General features: G+C 45.2%; 1 protein-coding gene across 2 annotated transcripts in view; it reads left to right on the forward strand.

Moving 5' to 3' along the window:
* The window catches only part of PDE1B (phosphodiesterase 1B), a 1,345,653-nt gene that overhangs the window by 974,347 nt on the left and 349,010 nt on the right, over window positions 1-22,296 (forward strand). For both annotated transcript variants that reach the window (XM_085654771.1, XM_085654770.1), the window contains one exon: window positions 11,210-11,326. In XM_085654771.1, coding sequence (XP_085510897.1) covers window positions 11,210-11,326 — 117 coding nt within the window. The remainder of the gene's footprint in view (window positions 1-11,209; window positions 11,327-22,296) is intronic.

Here is a 22,296-nt window from a genome sequence, read left to right on the forward strand (position 1 = left end):
TAATTCATGCTGACTACAATTGAGTGCGGGCCAGATACAAGGACCAAGTTAGGCCCATAGGGTAAAGTACCTGAAATCCACGTTGCAGAGCATTTCTATATCCCACATGGAGGATATGTTGCATGGCGGCAGTTCCAATGGACTGCGTGCTGCAGTGCAAGGTCCTGCGTCGAGGATGCGTCACACACAGTGCCAGTTCTGGGGAGGTGCAGTACTGTAGTGCAAGGTCCTGCATTGAAGTGGTGTAGAACAGTTGTGGTTCCGAAAAACTGTGGGTTCCTGTGTCAGGGATGTGTTGCATACCAGCACTTCTTATGCGGAGTTGCAAGGCGATGCATCATGATGCGTTACGCTGCGTCGGGTCAGCTTAGGCCACAGCTCAGCTGGCAGAGCACCTTCACTCCCAGTTCCAAAGGTCCAGGATTGGGGTGACAAGACTCGGGGTAGACAGAGTCCAGGTGCTGGGTTCATGGTAGTTGGTGCCTTTAAAAACACTGAGGCTCTGATCAGGAGGCCAGCCAACTATCCCTTGGAGTCACTCTGGTGGTCAAGGGCTCAGGATGCAGGTACAGTCCTTTTTACTCAGGCAACCGGGCAGAGTAGAAGTCCTTCTTGCAGCAGAGCTGGACAGCAGTCTTTCTGAGTCTACCACAGTTCCAGAGTTGTACTGAAGAGTTGGGTCTGAGAGTCCAATATTTATACTTGCTTCCAGGTTTGAAGTAGGAGAAGGTTCTGGATGTTTCCACTCCTAGAAGTGTTTGGGATTTCTTGCCTCCCTGCCCTGGGCCCTGCTTGTCTGGGGACACAGACGACTGGTGTCAAATTCTTTGTGAGTTTGCTGGGGCTGAGCATTTATGATGTGCAAGTGTTGCAGGTGACAGAACCCCTCCGTACTCAAGTAAGAGATGGCCCATCCTGCCCACAATTGGTCCCCCTTTGTTTAACCATCTGGTAGAAATACACAAAGGGCCAACTGCCAGAGACACCTAGTCATATGACCCAGGGTACAGCCTGTAGGCACCCAGTGGTTAGGACAATGGGAACTTTCTAAAAGTGGCCTTTTCAGAACCGTGACCTAAAACCTGGCTTTATTCTTAAAGACGGTTTTACATTACACTTCTTTAGACACCAAACTCGATATTCCTACCTGTTCCCAATTGAAAGTTATCACTTATTAAATGTAATAAGGCAACTCACTGTTATCCTATTGGGGAGGCAGGCCTTGCAGGATTGAAACATTAATTTAAGAGTTCTTCACTAGCAGGGCATGTAAATGTTTAAAGACATGTCTAATATTTTAAATACACTGCACCCTGCCCTTTGGGCAGTGTGGAGCCTACATTAGTGGTGCCTTACATGTTTTAAAAAGGAAGGTTTAGGCCTGGCAAAAGGTTTTTTTTTGAAGTCGAAATGGCTGTTTTAAACTGCACACACAGGCTGTAATGACAAGTATGAGACATGTTTAAAAGGCTACTTAAGTGGGTGGCACAAGCAGTGCTGTAGGTCCACTAGTAGCATTTAATTTACAGTACATGTAGTACCAATTTACCGGGGACTTACAATTAAATTAAATGTGCCAACTGGGGGAACTCAATGTTACCACATTTTAGGGAGTGAGCACATGCACTTCAGCACTGGTTAGTAGTGGTAAAGTGCGCAGAGTCCTATGGCCAACAAAATCAAGGGCAGCAAAAAAATGGAAATCTAAGGCAAAATGTTTGGGGCAAGAGCATCCTAAGGCTGACAGGTCTAACACACTCCAACATAGCATGTACAAATTCAGAATCGTCATAATGATCATATTACACAAATCCTCACTCAATTTCTTTTTAAAACGTTTTGTTTCTTCACATCATTACTACATTTTCCAACACAAGATAGTAATGTACTTGAAAGATGTTGTTTAAAGGTTGAAGATTTTCTAATATACTGATAGATTTTTAGCCACTGTTTTTGCGCATCTTGATGTTAAGCGTAGCAGAATCCGAATGCACTACTTGTCAACTTCACTTTGGCTCTACATTGACTCTCAGGAAGTCACTGGGAGGAAAGAGTTAGAGAATAAAACAAAAGTGCATTGCATATTAACAACTCTTTCCAGGTTTCTAATGCAGACCTGTGCAGCACAGGCTGGTCCCCAACCTTTCAGGGGGGCACCACTCTTCTAAGTGCCCCCACTCAGTCCAAGGCCAAACAATATCTAAGATCTGGGAAACTCGGGCCACTCATCACATTCTGCAGGTGGGCCCAGTCATATTGCGTTTCGCCACTGGCCCCATCACACACCCAAATCCAGAGCTGGTAAGTTTTCACTACAGAATACTTGGGCTCTTCTTTTGGTAAATTTGCAGAACTCCAAACGTAGCCCCACATCTGGGCCAGGTTGACACAGGTATCAAGAACCACAATGCAATAGAGTCAAAACATTACAAAAGGCCCAGACAAGGTAGAGGTTAAAAAAAGTAAAAACGGAACTACTATTTAACTTTTCATTTTGTGGGGTTCAAACTGTAAAAATGTGATGATTTAAGTGTAGAAGAGTTGGTCTAATGCACTTTTTTCTAAATTATATATACAATAAAATGTATGATGCTTGTTTATCAGTGTGCCATGAAATGTTTGGAATAAGTGGCTATGCGTGTGCCTCATTGTGAATGATTGTGTGCCAGTGCTGGAGTACGGCAGCGCGGGAACATATTAAATATGAGAACCCCAACAATTGATGCTGAGAGAATTTGACATGTTTCTTGATGCTTAGGAAGGGTGTCTCCCACTAAAGGCCAACAATTTATTTTCTATTTAATAAATTACCAGTATGCAGAATTTGTCTGCACCATATTACTTCTTGCTTCTGATTGGAGGATATCATCATTTCTTGGCACGGAGTTACCTCACAGGCAAGTGTGCCCATGCATGTATGAAGGAAGCAACCATGGAGTCCGCATTCTGATAGCACTGTCTGCCATGTTGTGAGTGTGATGCCAAAGATGCTACACAATAAGGACCTGGAATAGGATTGATCTTGACATTCTTGAGCCTTTACCATTGACCGGTTTTCAAACAAGGGGCGTATCATGTAAAATGTAAGCTTGTTTTAGTTCAGATTTTCCTGCAGACACCCAACCTCTTGGCCTGGACATGAGAGCGTCATATACTAAAATACTGTATGACATGAATATCTTAATGTCTTTCATGTTGGGTACATACATATAATTCAATTTGTTTTATATTTTCCATTATTAACTACCATGGGGCAATTTTTCTGTAGACGGTTTTTATTGCACAATGCTGATGTCACAGGAATTTCTGAAAAAAATGTTCTGGTACCACAACCCCTTGTGCAGCATGCATGAAACAAGTAGTACTCATGAGAAGTACATGTGCTAGGTGAGAAAAGCCTGTGAAACTTATAGCGCCTGTGCTGGTGCAAGGGGTTTGCATACCTGACGGTTTTAAAATTGTGTTACTCTTTCAGATTACACTTAATGAATTTCCTTATGGTATCGTATTTTAGCTTGACACCATTGTTCTCCTAAATGTAGCATTCACTACCTGTCTGTATAGTATCGTACAATTGATGACATTGTCATACATGCTATGTGAGTAGGGTAGGGATCTGTTAACCTGTCCTGAAGAAGAAGCAGCACGCTTCGAAACATGTTGACACACACAGGGGTCTTGTACATTAATACAACACACCTCTGCCTCACACCTTTTTAACAATACCGGCACCATGGAATATTAAAGTTTTCTACTCCACAGGAGCTAGGTATTTTTTAACATTCACTTATCACTCACTACTGACCCTGCCACTCACTTTCACACCACACATAGTGAACAACATCAGTGCTCCCACGTATTCGCAGGCAGTAGCACGCCGCGTCCCGTAGAGGGACGCGAAGACCCCTATGATGAAGCATGACACCAAGGGCCCTTTTGGTGTGTGAGGGGTATTTAAGAAACCCAATGTGCTTCCAACCAATGTAGGAAATGCACATGACCCTTGATTCGAATCCTCTAACGCAATCCTTCATAGGTGGATCCTATTGTTTACAAATAATTGCTAGGGGGGGTCGAATCCACCCCCGGTGTTCGTGTAGGACACCCCCTCTCCACTCCCTCTTTTGTTATTTATAGGGGGCCTGTAAGAGCCAGGTGAAAAATGTGAAGAAATCTTAGACCCGAATCTTTGAAGGTGGCCAGACAGGCTGAAGATGAATGCTTGGACTAGTGGAAAATTTTACCAAAAACAGTAAAAAAATTATTAGCTCACTTCACTCAAGCAAGACAATGGTGATGTCTGAAGTTGGGTTTAATATCTCAGATTAGGTGGATTACATCATTTCAGTACAGTAAAAATCTGTTAACGTGATCAAAATCTTAAATTAAATAATATATGTTAAAGGCACACAAATACATTATCTTGGTCTGGCATAATCAAGATGGATGTGCTAAGCAAAATTCTCTTAAGCAGATTTAGATTCTTTCCAATGGTGCTTCATAACCTTGAATCAGAAAGTCAGGGTCTCATACTGCAGGACTAAAGGCTCCATGCAGAAATGGGTTGCTAGGGGAAAAAGCACAATATTAAGTTCTTTTAAAGACAAGTTTAGTATTTTGCCCTCATTAAATGGATAGCCATTCAGATAAAATTCCGTTAAGTGGTTTCTGGCCTCACATATGGCAAATTCAAGCTTTACACTTTGAAAACATCTTTTGTATTTCCAATGTGGTAAGTGTAGTTTCTCCGAGGGCAGTTTGTACCCCCAAATGTATTGAGGATAGTCTACAGGTAGTCGAGGTTTCTTAGGTGAACTTCTTCGTACATCACACTACAAACTTTGCAGTGAATTCTTGAACAGAGAGGGAGCCAAAGTTGATCTTTCACTATGAGGAAAAAGTGTTTATACTTTCTTTGATTGATGAATTATTGAGGCACTATATGAAAAGCCATTTTAATTGGTGTCAATGAGGATTCTGAGAGTTAAATGAGTGGATCATGACCTCAGTCAATGTTGAGAACCTGGGTTGTGGACCAGACTTTTGTAACTGGGAGGAAGGGCTTAATCATGAACAGTATTGTGTTTGGGAAGCAACCTCTGTGTTCCTGTCTGGATAGGTTCTTGAATGATCAAAAGGAATCCCCTGAGAAGGCTGACGATTTTAGAAGAAGGTGAATGACACTAGTAGATGCTCATTTTAATGAAAATTATTGAGGTGCTCAGTGGTTTCTCAGTCTATGAGGACCAATTCAGGGCCCGATTATCAGAAATAATCTGAGTAGAAAGTCTTACTTTATGACCTTTGGTATTCACAAAGGGTATTTACGAATAGTAAAGATAGACTTTTGGTTTAAGTTTAGACCAAAAGTCTAACATAGACTAAAAGTCTAACTTTACTACTATTAAAGTTAAACTTTTAAGTTTAGACCAAAAGTCTAACTTAGACCAAAAGTCTAACTATACTACTACTAAAGTTAGACTTTTGGTCTAAGTTAGACTTTTGGTCTCAACTTAAAAGTCTAACTTTAATAGTAGTAAAGTTAGACTTTCACCTCAGATTACTTCTGTGAATCGGGCCCTCAGTCTTTGTTGGGTTGAGCTGGTTATGTTGTAGATATCCATGTTTCAATGACATCCAGTCAGGATCTGAGTTTAAGAATGTCTTTAGCCAATGACCCTTTAAGGTATGGTTGGGTGACTTAAGTGTACTGGTGAATAAGAATATCTTTATGGCTAATAAGTACATCCAGTGGCCCCACATGAAGGGAAATCACACTCTGGGGCAAATTCACAACCACAGAGAGTAACACAATTTACACGGTGCCATTTGCGAGCTGTGTTCATATTGCTGCATCAGTGAACAATCTGGCTTAGTAATGCCCTTGACTAGTTATCAGCACGTCAAAAGCTACATCAATTTTCTAATTGCGTGATTAAAGAGCCACAAACGCCTTGTATTTCTTTATGATATTGAACAACATTAGGTGCATTCAATACTGTTGTAGAATGTTTCGAATCCTCATTGTTTGATTTTACAATCAGAGAGCTTTCTGTGAGCAAAGCGGAATGTTTTTGCCATTGCAAAATCCCACATTGCAACGTTCTAAGGTGGAATTGCAACTCACAAATGTCTTGCGACTTGCTTGAAGTCAATATTGCGACTTCTTACAAGTCGCTGGATGAAGAGGGTGGGGAAATGGCTTCCCTCAATCCTTGCAACTTGCAAAGCATAGAAAGGTGTCAACTGCTGGGAGAAGTCAGAAGCCATTCACAAAGTACTATGTGGGGTGCCAGCTACAGTTCTCATGCACTTTTGCAAGCTCCCCCCATATGTTCCTGTTACATTGTGCCTTGTATTAATTTGGTAGTATGTTGCTTTGCAATGGTGGCACTCTGAATGTGTATGCAGAGATGGAGGAATGCTGTTCCAAGCATGGTTTAATCTGCATTTATAGTCACTCACACAGATCACAGAGAAATGTATGTATATCAATGGGACAGGATTCTTCCTATCTATTCATAAGGGTAATTTTGTTTTGGAATCTTGCTAACTATTTGTCGGGTTGATGGACGGAGTGTTGAACATTGCAAGCACTCACCCCCAGTCAACTGATCTGGGTTTAATCCATCATCATTCTTTAGCTCACTCCGCCACCCCAGTTCAGACATGGCCATATCCAAATCAGTCTGACCCTGTGCCTCATGGAAACAGCCCAGCCCGAACTGCCAAGCCATGTCTTCCCTGGAACGGAAACAAGCATCCTGGGACCGGTTTCTGGCTAATCAGCCGTCATCAGCCAGGCTAGCTTGAATCCAGTGGCAAAGTGAGCAAGGGACCCACGTCTGGGCATACCCTGCCCACTTAGGGTGAACAAAGCAAAACCAAAGGGGGTGATGGACGGAGTGTTGAACATTGCAAGCACTCACCCCCAGTCAACTGATCTGGGTTTAATCCATCATCATTCTTTAGCTCACTCCGCCACCCCAGTTCAGACATGGCCATATGCAAATCAGTCTGACTCTGTGCCTCATGGGAACAGTCCAGCCCGAACTGCCAAGCCATGTCTTCCCTGGACCGGAAACAAGCATCCTTGGACCTATTTCTGGCTAATCAGCCGTCATCAGCCAGGCTAGCTTGAATCCAGTGCCAAAGTGAGGAAGGGACCGACGTCTGGGCATACCCTGCCAACTTAGGGAGAACAAAGCAAAACCAAAGGGGATGATGGACGGAGTGTTGAACATTGCAAGCACTCACCCCCAGTCAACTGATCTGGGTTTAAGCCATAATCATTCTTTAGCTCACTCCGCCACCCCAGTTCAGACATGGCCATATGCAAATCAGTCTGACCCTGTGCCTCATGGGAACAGTCCACCCTGAACTGCCAAGCCATGTCTTCCCTGGACCGGAAACAAGCATCCTGGGACCGGTTTCTGGTTAATCTTAGACCCGAATCTTTGAAGGTGGCCAGACAGGCTGAAGATGAATGCTTGGACTAGTGGAAAATTTTACCAAAAACAGTAAAAAAATTATTAGCTCACTTCACTCAAGCAAGACAATGGTGATGTCTGAAGTTGGGTTTAATATCTCAGATTAGGTGGATTACATCATTTCAGTACAGTAAAAATCTGTTAACGTGATCAAAATCTTAAATTAAATAATATATGTTAAAGGCACACAAATACATTATCTTGGTCTGGCATAATCAAGATGGATGTGCTAAGCAAAATTCTCTTAAGCAGATTTAGATTCTTTCCAATGGTGCTCCATAACCTTGAATCAGAAAGTCAGGGTCTCATACTGCAGGACTAAAGGCTCCATGCAGAAATGGGTTGCTAGGGGAAAAAGCACAATATTAAGTTCTTTTAAAGACAAGTTTAGTATTTTGCCCTCATTAAATGGATAGCCATTCAGATAAAATTCCGTTAAGTGGTTTCTGGCCTCACATATGGCAAATTCAAGCTTTACACTTTGAAAACATCTTTTGTATTTCCAATGTGGTAAGTGTAGTTTCTCCGAGGGCAGTTTGTACCCCCAAATGTATTGAGGATAGTCTACAGGTAGTCGAGGTTTCTTAGGTGAACTTCTTCGTACATCACACTACAAACTTTGCAGTGAATTCTTGAACAGAGAGGGAGCCAAAGTTGATCTTTCACTATGAGGAAAAAGTGTTTATACTTTCTTTGATTGATGAATTATTGAGGCACTATATGAAAAGCCATTTTAATTGGTGTCAATGAGGATTCTGAGAGTTAAATGAGTAGATCATGACCTCAGTCAATGTTGAGAACCTGGGTTGTGGACCAGACTTTTGTAACTGGGAGGAAGGGCTTAATCATGAACAGTATTGTGTTTGGGAAGCAACCTCTGTGTTCCTGTCTGGATAGGTTCTTGAATGATCAAAAGGAATCCCCTGAGAAGGCTGACGATTTTAGAAGAAGGTGAATGACACTAGTAGATGCTCATTTTAATGAAAATTATTGAGGTGCTCAGTGGTTTCTCAGTCTATGAGGACCAATTCAGGGCCCGATTATCAGAAATAATCTGAGTAGAAAGTCTTACTTTATGACCTTTGGTATTCACAAAGGGTATTTACGAATAGTAAAGATAGACTTTTGGTTTAAGTTTAGACCAAAAGTCTAACATAGACTAAAAGTCTAACTTTACTACTATTAAAGTTAAACTTTTAAGTTTAGACCAAAAGTCTAACTTAGACCAAAAGTCTAACTATACTACTACTAAAGTTAGACTTTTGGTCTAAGTTAGACTTTTGGTCTCAACTTAAAAGTCTAACTTTAATAGTAGTAAAGTTAGACTTTCACCTCAGATTACTTCTGTGAATCGGGCCCTCAGTCTTTGTTGGGTTGAGCTGGTTATGTTGTAGATATCCATGTTTCAATGACATCCAGTCAGGATCTGAGTTTAAGAATGTCTTTAGCCAATGACCCTTTAAGGTATGGTTGGGTGACTTAAGTGTACTGGTGAATAAGAATATCTTTATGGCTAATAAGTACATCCAGTGGCCCCACATGAAGGGAAATCACACTCTGGGGCAAATTCACAACCACAGAGAGTAACACAATTTACACGGTGCCATTTGCGAGCTGTGTTCATATTGCTGCATCAGTGAACAATCTGGCTTAGTAATGCCCTTGACTAGTTATCAGCACGTCAAAAGCTACATCAATTTTCTAATTGCGTGATTAAAGAGCCACAAACGCCTTGTATTTCTTTATGATATTGAACAACATTAGGTGCATTCAATACTGTTGTAGAATGTTTCGAATCCTCATTGTTTGATTTTACAATCAGAGAGCTTTCTGTGAGCAAAGCGGAATGTTTTTGCCATTGCAAAATCCCACATTGCAACGTTCTAAGGTGGAATTGCAACTCACAAATGCCTTGCGACTTGCTTGAAGTCAATATTGCGACTTCTTACAAGTCGCTGGATGAAGAGGGTGGGGAAATGGCTTCCCTCAATCCTTGCAACTTGCAAAGCATAGAAAGGTGTCAACTGCTGGGAGAAGTCAGAAGCCATTCACAAAGTACTATGTGGGGTGCCAGCTACAGTTCTCATGCACTTTTGCAAGCTCCCCCCATATGTTCCTGTTACATTGTGCCTTGTATTAATTTGGTAGTATGTTGCTTTGCAATGGTGGCACTCTGAATGTGTATGCAGAGATGGAGGAATGCTGTTCCAAGCATGGTTTAATCTGCATTTATAGTCACTCACACAGATCACAGAGAAATGTATGTATATCAATGGGACAGGATTCTTCCTATCTATTCATAAGGGTAATTTTGTTTTGGAATCTTGCTAACTATTTGTCGGGTTGATGGACGGAGTGTTGAACATTGCAAGCACTCACCCCCAGTCAACTGATCTGGGTTTAATCCATCATCATTCTTTAGCTCACTCCGCCACCCCAGTTCAGACATGGCCATATCCAAATCAGTCTGACCCTGTGCCTCATGGAAACAGCCCAGCCCGAACTGCCAAGCCATGTCTTCCCTGGAACGGAAACAAGCATCCTGGGACCGGTTTCTGGCTAATCAGCCGTCATCAGCCAGGCTAGCTTGAATCCAGTGGCAAAGTGAGCAAGGGACCCACGTCTGGGCATACCCTGCCCACTTAGGGTGAACAAAGCAAAACCAAAGGGGGTGATGGACGGAGTGTTGAACATTGCAAGCACTCACCCCCAGTCAAATGATCTGGGTTTAATCCATCATCATTCTTTAGCTCACTCCGCCACCCCAGTTCAGACATGGCCATATGCAAATCAGTCTGACTCTGTGCCTCATGGGAACAGTCCAGCCCGAACTGCCAAGCCATGTCTTCCCTGGACCGGAAACAAGCATCCTTGGACCTATTTCTGGCTAATCAGCCGTCATCAGCCAGGCTAGCTTGAATCCAGTGCCAAAGTGAGGAAGGGACCGACGTCTGGGCATACCCTGCCAACTTAGGGAGAACAAAGCAAAACCAAAGGGGATGATGGACGGAGTGTTGAACATTGCAAGCACTCACCCCCAGTCAACTGATCTGGGTTTAAGCCATAATCATTCTTTAGCTCACTCCGCCACCCCAGTTCAGACATGGCCATATGCAAATCAGTCTGACCCTGTGCCTCATGGGAACAGTCCACCCTGAACTGCCAAGCCATGTCTTCCCTGGACCGGAAACAAGCATCCTGGGACCGGTTTCTGGTTAATCAGCCGTCATCAGCCAGGCTAGCTTGAACCCAGTGGCAAAGTGAGCAAGGGACCCACGTCTGGACATACCCTGTCAACTTAGGGCAAACAAAGCAAAACCAAAGGGGATGTTACAAACATTGTGCAAGCACAGCTCTGTGTTATAACACAACCAGGTAAACCAGAAGCCTTACTTTTGTAGATCCATTTGTACCCTGCAGATGTCCCCGAGTTATTGCTGCAAAGTGTGTTTCTGAGCATCAAATGCCATGAGCGCAGAGAGCTCCAGAAGAGAGCCACCACACCTGAGCACATCCTGAAAAGGAGTCACCTGTGTGTGTGTGTGTGTGTCGCAGCCTGGCAGGGTGACAGTGCTAAAGTAGAGGCGCGCGCATGTGGGGGCTCCTGATTGGACGGGCTTCTGTTGTTGGGCAGCGGGGGGAAGTCACCTTGCAGAGTATTACTGTTGTCCTTCGTCCCGCGCCGCGAGAAGTAATTGCCAGTTTGTTGTGTATTGCAGAACCTGGACCTGTGGGGCTTCGACGTGTTTGCACTGAACAGAGTGAGCGAGGATCACGCCTTGAAAACCATCGTGTTCGAGCTCTTAACAAGACACAATCTCAACAGCCGCTTCAAGGTGAACCGTGATATCTGTCCGTCACCCCCTTTATCTCTGTCTCACTTTCTATTGCTCTGGATGCCTTTGTTTCTTTTTCCCTGCCTGATATCGTATTCTCTCTGATTCTCCTTTTGTCCATTGTTAGACTGTCAGTCAAGCATTTTATCACAGAACGTGGCTTGGTGTCTAGCCCTTTCTTTCATCTTTATTTCAGCGTTGAACAATTTCATATAATTTGAAATCTTTCAACATCAAACCTCCTTCCTTTGATATGCCTGGGAGGCCAACTGCCCTGAAAGACAGAAAAATATCCGCAGCACGCAATTTAACCGCCGCACATGCACTTTCTCTGCCACCGCCAGCGCGCCCGGTTGGTGCCATTCACACAGAGAGCCTAAATTGTAAAATAAACGAATAAATACATGTAGGGCTCCAAAGTATTTCTTAGGAGCAGGCCAGAGACGCTGCTGAGTGACGAGATTGCTGAACTCCTACAGTTCGCCTCTTGCCTCTTTGTTCTACCGCCCTACACTCCCTGGGGCAGATTTATGTTAGACTTGCGCCACTTTTACGCCGCCGTTGCGTCACTTTTGTGACGCAGCGGCGGCGTAAACCCTGCACCGCGTTGCGCCCTATTTACATCGTGACGCATCTATGGAGATGCGTCACGGTGTAAAGCGCTGCGCCACATTAAACCTGCGTCAGGTTTAATGTATGCAGGGTGGGCGTTCCAGCGGAAAAAGCCTCGGAAAAGTGACGCAGTGAAATCTACAAGATTTCACTCAGTCACTTTTCCGACGCTGCTGCGTCAAAACCTTGCGCCTGCTTGAAGCAGGCGAACGGCATGACGCAGCATGTAAGGTATGGGCAGCCCCTAAACATTGCTGGAGTTGCGTCGTGCTTGCGACGTGACTCCAGCAATGCGATGCCCTTACGCGATCAGATGCGTCACGCATCTGTTTATCCTTGCGCCACGATGCGCTGCATTGTAAATGCGGCGCATCTGTGGTGGCGCAAGGGTAAACTTGCGTGACGCATCTTTCCTGGCGCATCCCTGCTGATTTGCAGGGATGCGCCAGGAAACATAAATCTGCCCCCATGTGTCTCTCTCCCTCTCATGCAGGTTCCTTCTCAACCAGTGCAGGGAATGAGGGGTTCCAGCTGGACCCCGCAGCTATCACTGAGCCGGATCCAGTGTCCAGACTGGACCCAGAGAAATATGCTGCATTTGCTCTGCTGTGATTTGCCCTCACTGGGACACATTCAGCAGCGCCCTCATGTCTGCTTTTTAGGGTTGGAGTAGCAACCTACAAATGGTGAGGGGGTTTTCACTTCCAGGTGGGTTCAGAACATAAGCCCCATTTGAAGGGAAACAGTACTCCCTTTGTTCGGTCATCATCCTACCTAGGACCTATCTGGACCCTAACAACTAAGGGGCTTATTTATGAGCCCTTGCGTCAGTTTTGCGCCGCTGGTGCGTCACTTAAACGTAAAAAGTGCACAATGTTGCGTCATATTTACAAAGTGGCGCATCTAGGTAGTTGCGTCACTTTGTAAACCCCTGCACCACATTATACCTGCGCCAGGTATAATGTATGCCGGCTGGGCGTTCCGACGCAAGTAAGCCCCGTAAAAGTGACGCAGTGAAATCTATGAGATTTCACTGCGCCACTTCTAGGGTACAAATGCGTCAATATCTTACGTGTGCTTCACAGCAGGTGTAAGACTGACGCAAGAACATTTGAAATGGGACTTGCCCATGTGAAATGACCCATTACTGGAGTTGCATCACTTTTGTGACACACTCCAGCAATGCGTCCTTTTTGCGCCTACAGATATGTCAGAAATACTGACGTATCCATAACTCCTTGCGACATGATGCGTCATACTGTAAATATGACGCATCCAGCATGTCACATGAAGGGCGCAATGAAAAGTGACGCATCGCTGTTTTCTCGCAGCGATGCGTCACTTTTCATAAATGAGGCCCTAAGTGTCAAAATATTCAGAAAGTCAGATGTGCTGTAAGAAAGTCAGTTGCATTAATCTGCATGAGTAATGACACTAATAATGATTTAAATAGCACCTACTAATTAATTTCTTAATTTAATTTCTTTTATTACGCTATTCATCTCAATATATGGTGTCAGAGAGCTTTACATCACACTGATTATACACAGACAATAAATCATGCAAGTGTGTAAATCAATGGACAGGAAATATTACGTAAGACAATGAGGGTTGTAAGGTGTAGGAGTCACATATCATCCATACTGGTAGGCATTATATGTTAAAAGTTCATGGACTGGAGAAACACAGTGTCAGGATTTAAGACTTACTCACTGATTGAGGTTATCTCCACTAATGAGACTTTGTTACTACCCAACGGAACCCTTTTTAGAAACCTAAGGATAATAAAAGATTGAGAAGAAAAGAGTAATCTTCCAAATGCATGTTTTGCAGTTTGCATGCAGCTCCTTGGTGCCATTTCATGGCTCACTGTGCTCTAGTAGAAGGATTGCAACTTATGAACTCCAAGTACCGAAGGGATCTCTCGGAAAAGAAAAGTAACACACAGCTATCTACATAATATAGAAATCTGTGGTTTACATGTTGCACGTTGTGTAGGCACATTAACCCTCTATACTACTTCATGATTCAAAACGTACTAGATAAAACACAGATCTCTCCAGCAAGTGTATTAACCACCAGAATGGTCTTACTGTTATTATTATCCACTGAACATCGCTGGGCACACAAAGATCATTGCAAGACTTGCCTTTTGTGACCAATTAAGCAAGAACAGATTTACTATCACATTTGCCCCTGTTGCCAATTTCATTCCACCAGAGCTTTAAAAAAAAATAAAAAAATGTACGTTGAATTTCAGACTCCACTCATAATGACTCCATCCCTTGTAACACCACCCTTTTTTTTACTGCATATCTTGACATCCAATTTAAGGGTTCCTGCACCTGTGTCTCCATTTCTCTCCTATTTCTCATTTTTTCTCTAATTTCTTTATTTCTCTCTCCAGGTGAAAGTCTGATGATCAAAAATAAATCCCAATTCCTCTCCAAAAAATGCCATGCACACAACCTGCAACCACCAGCACAAATTAAGAACCTCATCCTCATACTTTCCCAAATTTCCATCTCAGCCCGGTTTAAGTCTCGGCTAGAGAGCACATGCGCTGTCTCAAAGAGACATGTTGTGTTTTTGACGTACAGCCATCTCATGTCCTGGCTCAGCATAGCAAATATAAAAAAAAATAGGACTAGCTAAAGTGAAATACCTGAAAATGACGGAGAATTTATGGTATTGTCTTGTTCATTGTTTGAATTTGAAAAGTCACCCATTTGCACTATATGGCACCACAGTCACCAATTGAATTGTCTGTGTATTTGTTATTGTGTTTTCTTTTGTCAGACAGCCCCCATTGGTATTATCTTTTTGTATAAAATTGTTTACACCGTTAGCAAGAAAAATAGAAAAACAAAACAAATAATTTAATAAAGATATATATTTTTGATAAAAAACTTACAGAGGTGTGGCACATTTATTAAAAGTCTAGTACAAAATCACTATTGATTGTGAAAGAAATAATCAGGTTCTTATACCTTTGGCAGAAATGATGATTGGCAGTACATTAATAAATAGAGTGATTTACGGTCTGTATATACATGGTTCCACTGAAACAATCATACAGTGTAGTTGGACTTTTGGAGTGTGTGTATGTTTTAACTTGGGATAAGGTACACACGGTTTACAAGTGATAGTTGAATGCTAGCATTTGACGTATACTGCCAGTGGCAGTTTGGGGTTAAGTAGACCCAAGATCAGCTCATTCACATGGTCACAGATCACAGAGTGAAAGGAATAAAAGCACATTGGGAGTGCAGGATTTTGAAAGATATGATGTAATGAAATGCAAAAATTGTTTGTTTTTTGCTTCCTTTTACATTTTTCTTACAGGCGGAATTTTTGCGTTATTTCCGGATGGAGAGATAAGTATACCCTTCATATATTGTTCATGAGGGAACAGATTTTTGTTCCGTCAAATACAAATATTTAGGAAAATTCCTTAAATCGAAACCAGGGAGGGAACTTTGGTTTTCCCCTGAAAAAAGCTCAGGACCGAACAGGCCGTTAAACAAGGGCTGAAACATGTTGGCATACTTACTTTTAGGGTCATAGGACCATTACCTCCAAAAGACCCCCTTTTTAAAATATTTATTTTAATATCCGCTATGCCCCCAGCAAATAAAGGGATACCTGGGGAATGCAGTAGGATTTTTATCTTTAGACCCCCTGGCCTACATCTTCTGAGCGTTCCCTGAAACACGGTTGAGCCCACCCTGACCTTTAGGAGTCAGGGTGAACACGATGATGAAGCATGACACCAATAGGGTGTGTGAGGGTTAATTAACAAAAAGGAGTTGCCTCGTTTCCTGCATCCAAACGGAGTACGCCACGTAAGATTTATTTTGAGCTTGATGGTTCTGAATACTTTACGTTTGTTGTAGTTGAATTGGGAGGGTGTATCCACTTCCTTACAACACCTCTTTTATCCCTCGGTGCCGGGGGAGCACGCTCCTCCATCACTTGTGGTTAGTAGTCTCTGTACCGTCTCCATATTGTCAGGGTGAAGAAGCCAGTGTTGAAGTTGCCAATAATACAAGCGTTCCGTCTCGGGGCTGGCGTAACATGCTCACACCTGTGTGAAGAGGATAACAGTTTCTTTGTCCATAATATGGCAAGCCAATCGGGTAGGGGTCCGTCTCCATTTACTGAATGCCCCGGGCTGTTCTCTGACAAGAAGTCTGGGTTATCAAGCTGGGGTGTCAGCGGCGAGGGAAAGGAGGAAAGGCCGTATCTAGTGCCACATCGGTCCCAGGCTTCCATTGTGACCTTTGTTATCTGGGAAAGGTAAAGGTTCTGGGTCTGTGCAGCTTCTTAAGGAAGGGAGTCTTCAACAGGTAGGTACCTGCCTCCGCCTGGTCCTGGAGGAGCAAGTGCCACTCTGATTCCTCTTTTTTCCATTCTACTAAGGATCGCAATTGGGTTGACAGAAAATATAGTTTTAGGTTCGGTATCCCGAGACCTATAGTGTCCGGTGGGAGATAGCTGATTTCTCTCCACATTTGTGGACGCTTCAGATTACAGTTTGGAAATTATTCCTTTATGGGGCGTCAGGGGCAGTGTTTAGAAGAGATATAACATTTTTGGCAGAATATTCATCTTAATAGCCGCAACTTTTCCTAGACAGGAGATTCAGTGCTGTTTCGGTCGGGCCAGTTCAGATTTGATGTGTCTGTGTAGGGACTGATAGTTGAGCAGAGAAGTTGCTTGTATGGAAGAGGCTAATCGGATCCCCAGGTAAGGGACTGCCAACGTAGCCCATATGATAAGGCGGATGTATGATGGTACAACGCGTACCATCACAACGCGGTATGTTACATCGCGGTTTTGACAACGCAAGTTGTTACATCGACTTGCGTTGGAGGGCGCTGGATTTAGGAATAGTGTGAATTACTATTCCAACTCCAGTCTACGTACAGTAGGGAAGGTGTTGGAATAGTAATTCACACTATTCCTTAGTCTAGAGCGCCCTCCAGTGCAAGTCGGTGTAACGACTTTCGTTGTAAAAACCACGATGTAACCATACCGCGTTGTAATAGTTGCGTGGTAAAGGATGTTTCCCGATAAGGCATTGTTCCAAGAGCTGGGTTTCTAACGCGGTAGGCAGGGAGAGATTCAGTGCCTGAGACTTGGCAATATTGGTTCGAAATCCCGAAGCAAGGGCAATATGTCTAGCTCCGTTATAAATGCTGGAAGGGCTAGTTCTGGTTTACCTAAAGTCACCAGAACATCGTTAGTGTAAAGGCTAATTTTATGTTGTCCCCCCAGCCCCTGAAAGTGGTTCAGATGATCTTAGGGTTATCGCGGACACTTTGAGCCAAAGGATTCATATAGAGGGCGAACAGCAGAGGCGACAGGGTGCACCCCTGCTGGGTGCCTCTCCAGTGGAGAAGGGGGCAGAGATGCTTCTATTCACTCTGACTGGCGCTGTGAGAAAGTGGTAGCAGTTTAGTACCCAAGATCGAAATCGACTGGTTATCCCAAAGTGGGTCAAAACTTACTCCAAGAAGGGCCAATGAACCCTATCAAAGGCTTTCTTAACATCGACTGCAAGGAGCATATACTCTCCCTGTGATCGCAAGGCTTTTTCTATGATATGCAACACTCGTTTAGGATTGTCACTTGTCAGGCGCTGAGGGATGAAGCCCGCCTGGTCCGGATCCAAAATAGATGGCATATGCAGACCCAGTCGGGATGCCAAGATGCTAGTGTACAGTTTGAGGTCCATATTCAGTCGGGATATTGGGCTGTATGTTCTGCATTGGTGCTTATCCATGCCAGGTTTGGGGATCACCACTATCAATGCCTTCAGCATTGACTGGGGGATAGCCCCTGGGGCTGAAAAGGAGTTGGACAGTCGTGTCAGGAGTGGGGCTAGAACATGGCAAAGCGTTTTATAGAATATGGATGGGAATCCGTCAGGGCCCGGGGACTTCAGGGACTTTTGGCAAGAGATTGCGGAGATTACCTCCTACACCCGTATTGCCGTATCTAGAGAGTCAGCCTAGTCTGGGGATAGGGAGGTTGTGCGGCAGTGTGAAAGGTAGGAGGCACCATCAGCAGGGTTCAGGTGGGACCAAAGTACAGCTCTCCATAGTAGTCCCTAAAAATGTCCGCAATGGCCGGGTTGTCTAGGATTTGTGCCCCTATGGTATCATGTAAAGAGTGCACACCCAGTTTCTGCTGTTGGGCGTGCAGTTTGTTAGTCAACAAGTGACCCCCCTGTCGGCCCCCACATAGAACACGTGACATAGGCATAGTGCTGCATATTCCTCCCTGTCGAGGTCAATGCTGGCCAATTGTAAGCCAGCAGCAGTCAGTTGGTGCCAGAATCTCAGGGCCCCCATACCCTGATGTATACTTTCCAGCTCTTTTACCTGTCTCGATAGCGGAGCCCTCTTTTCTCTACGTAATATATTATCTGCAGCTGAAATGGCGATGACCGCTTTAAGGGCTTCACAAAGCTTCATAATGGAAATGTCAGGGGTGTAGTTGAGAGCAAGCTAGTCAGCGATAACCCAGTGAATTTGCTGCACCACTTCGGGCATTGTAGTACGATGCCCCTCAACTGCCATGTCCGAGTTGGGCAGCTCATAGGGGGAAGCTTCATCTCTAGTGTCACTGCTGCATGGTCTGAGAGTGTAGTGGGGAGGATCTCCACTCTGGAGATGAGTGTGAGGATGCCATTCGTGCCTAAGAAGTGATCCACTCGGGCGTAAGTCTTGTGAGCATGTGTGAGGATGAAGTGTCCTCCATATATATAAAAACCCTGTGTCCATGAGCCATCTATCCCCCTCTTTCGTTAATGCCCCGGCTTGGCCATGTCTATGTGTCGACCGATCTAGGTTATTGTCCCAGACCAGGTTGAGATTGCTACCCACTACGCCCCACCGTTCTTGAGTGTGCAGAATGTCTGACAATGCTGTACGAAGGCATGCCTCCAGGCCCTCATTCGAGGCATAAATGAAGGCTATTACAAATGACCAGCCATTAACAGTAAGGAAGAGGGCGAGATGGCGGCCCTTTACTTCTGTCACTTTAGGTCCAGTTTGCCCTTTAAAAGTGTGAGCCACCAGGATAGCCACTCCTGCTGTTTTAGTATGCCCTGGGGAAATTAACTGATGTTGGAAGGTTCGGGAACAGAGTCTGTTATAATCCTGTGGAAGGAAGTATGTCTCCTGGAGTAGGCAGACATCTGCCTTAGAGTTCTCCAGGTAAAAGAGGACAGCCCTGTGCTTCACTGGGCTGTTAAGGCGCTTTACGTTAAGGGAAAGTACTCTAAGAGGAGTGCCTTCAATTGCGCAGTGCAAAAGAATCAACAGCTACCCCCACTGGTGTCCAGTGTGTAAAGCAAGAATTGATTTGGCCTCTCATTGAGCCCACCACCCATTTGTATGTCCTGTGTTGCAATTGCTGTAGGTATGAGCACTTCCCAAAACAAACAAAATCCCAGAAGGAAGCCCATGCATAAATGCAACCATAGACGTAAATGTTTGTTCAAGTAGGTAGCAGTCCACAGTTCCAAACAGTAAGGTTAGGAGTCAATATGTGACCACACCTCCCGGCTTCACAGGACCCTTCGCCCGACCACCAGTGATGCAGTCTCTGGTCATATTTGCCCATCTGTATCATAAAGAGTCGTTCTTAGCTAATGACCCGGGGATCGAATCCAAGGCGGCCAGCTGCCCCCTGGCGACGGTGATGGGGTCTGGCTGAGCAGATTTCCTCCCAGAGCCACGGGTTAGCCACCTAGCGCAACCATCAGTTGGACGAGCTGGGGGGTCCTAAGTCACGGCACCATCTGTTGACAAGTCTATGCCCAGGATCTTGCAGGTTTCTTTCAGCTATCTCAGATGAAGGAGCTTCCCTTCCCATCGAAAAATGAGGCGGAATGGATGGTCCCATGAGTAAGGTATTCCCAGGCTTCAAAGGTGTGATGTTGCCGGTTTAAAAGCGTGCCACTTTTGCAGAGTAGTCGCTGCCAAATGCTGGTAGAGGGTAGGTGCCTGGTCTCTGAAGGTGAGGGGGGGTTTCTCCCAGGCCTTGTGCAAAATGTCTTCTTTTAGTTAGAAGTCATGCATGCAGACCAGAATGTCTGCAGGGGGTGCTGTCTCTGGCCATGGGTTAGCCCAGTCCATTTTTATCTTTCTAGATGGGGAGGCATCAAGAATCGCTCAGAAGAAATCTGCGATGAAGCCAGCTTGATCCTTGCCTCCCGCCTTGGAGGATACACCCTTGTTCCGGATGTTGTTCCGGCTGGATCTGTTCTTCAGATCCTCAGTATGTGCTTGAAGATCCAGATGTCGATAGCGGAGGCATAGGATTTCCTGTTGCAGTGCTTAGATGTCTTCCACATGGCTGTTGTTGTGCTCCTCTAGGGTGCCACACAGTCTTCCAGTGAGCCCATGTCTCTCCTAATTTCAAAAATGTTGCTAGATAGGTCCTTCTTGACATACTGCAGATCCTCTCTGAGGGAGGTGAATAGAGAATCAAGGAAGGAGTGAGTTACTGATTCCTCCATGCCATCTTCGTGCAGCATACATGGAGAGACAACTGACAGGGGTGGTCCTCACTGACCGGCCTAGTGAGCATCTCCTTCACACTGCGATCTTTCTTTGCTCTAGCTGTAGCCATCACCGGGCGGTCCAGGCAAGGGCACTAGGGTCCCAGCAACTGCCCACCACCACGTCCTCAGTAACAGGCCGGGGTCGAATATCAGCAGACTAAGATAAGTTTCCTAGGCCTCAGTTCCTCTTGGCGCCCCCCCCCAGTAGTGTCCCCCACATGGTGCAAGTATAATGGTCCCAGGCGTGTGGCGCCCCCAGGGCTTGGAGCGACTTTCCGGTTGTCCCTTCAAGTAAGCATCGTGACTAAGCACATCCAGGGTTGAAATGGGGGAGCGCCAGGATTCCAGGAGTGTTCACGATAAGGGTTCGTTGCTTGTCTTACATCCGGGAGAACGTCAGTTAAGAAATGCGCAGTCCCCGGCACGGGCTGGTCTTCAGGATTGTAACTGCTTCTCTGTACATGCGATAGACCCCACCAGCCCTATAAACTGGCTTCTCGTAGGTGGGGCCCACAACTGTGCCCTGACAAATACTAGGGAACCAGGCGACCGGATCTTCCATGCCCTGCAGATCCCAGGGCCCATCTACGACCCCCAGCTTTGGGAAGCGATTACACCCGACTTCAGCGCAGATCCCACCGGAGTGCCAGGCCCGGCTCTGCAACCATCACGGGGTTCCACAAATGGGCAGGTACGCTGTGTGTGGCAGTGAATCAAGCATCAACACCCCCCCTCCCCTCCCCTCCCCGTGGTGTCCCTGGTGGCCTAGTGGGGCCTTGCTGGAATTCTGCTTGTGGATCGCATTGCACGGTGATCCATGAGCAGGAATCCATTTGTGAGAGGCATCGCTGGAAAGGGGAGACTCTTCTCTTTCCAGAGATGCCTCCCACAAATGGAGGGGGCATCCAAAACCCCAAATATCCCTCCGGACACAGCAGCAGCTCTTACCTGCTCTCTGTAGCCGGTCCAATGGGGTTTTGTGACGCCAGCGTGCCTCGCAGCGTGCTGAGGTCACATATGGGTGGGATGGGTGGTGATGGACGTGAAAACGATTCCGCATCTCCCCCAAGGGGAAAGAAAAAAGGAATCCTCCAGTGCTTTAAAGTCCTCCCCAGTGCCGCCAGTAGCCATTTGACACACATGTGTGCATGTCAGCCATTGGCAGACACACGCGCTTAGCAAGTTAAACCAGTTCTGTTGAAACAATCTGACCATTGCATCCCTCCAAACATCTGCAGGACCATGAAAATATCTACTCATTGAGGAGAGCAAGCTATCTGTCAATACAGGTCTTCTATCAGCTGAAACCCAAATGTCATCTTATCTTTAGACACAACCTGCTCTGACCCAACTCTGCTGTTCTGCCTCCTCTGGAAGTTCCTCCTGCTATCTTTTCACTTCTTCCCAAGTATCAGCTGTTGTTAACAAAAGGTTGTAATTGGTCTCATCTTCATTTTCATTTACATATTCACCATTTAACCCCTTCAATGCCCATGACGAGCTGGACTCGTCATGGGCTGCGGTGGCGCTGTGCCCATGACGAGTCCAGCTCGTCATGAACTCCGCCCGCTAATGAAAGGCGCGGCACTGGGCGGGGAAAGGGGCGGGCATGCAAGGGGTTAATGTTTGGGCCCCATGGGCACAATATTGTGCAACCTTATCAGCCTATCAGTTGCCAATTGTCCTATAGTCCTCTCCACTTCTATGGGCTGGCAGCAATTTTTGCAGGCAATTGCAGTGCCACCAAATATCTTGTGACATGTGCGCCATTTCTGTTCGG

This window comes from Triturus cristatus, chromosome 4_1 (assembly GCF_964204655.1).
Source record: "Triturus cristatus chromosome 4_1, aTriCri1.1, whole genome shotgun sequence".
Taxonomy (NCBI): domain Eukaryota; kingdom Metazoa; phylum Chordata; class Amphibia; order Caudata; family Salamandridae; genus Triturus; species Triturus cristatus.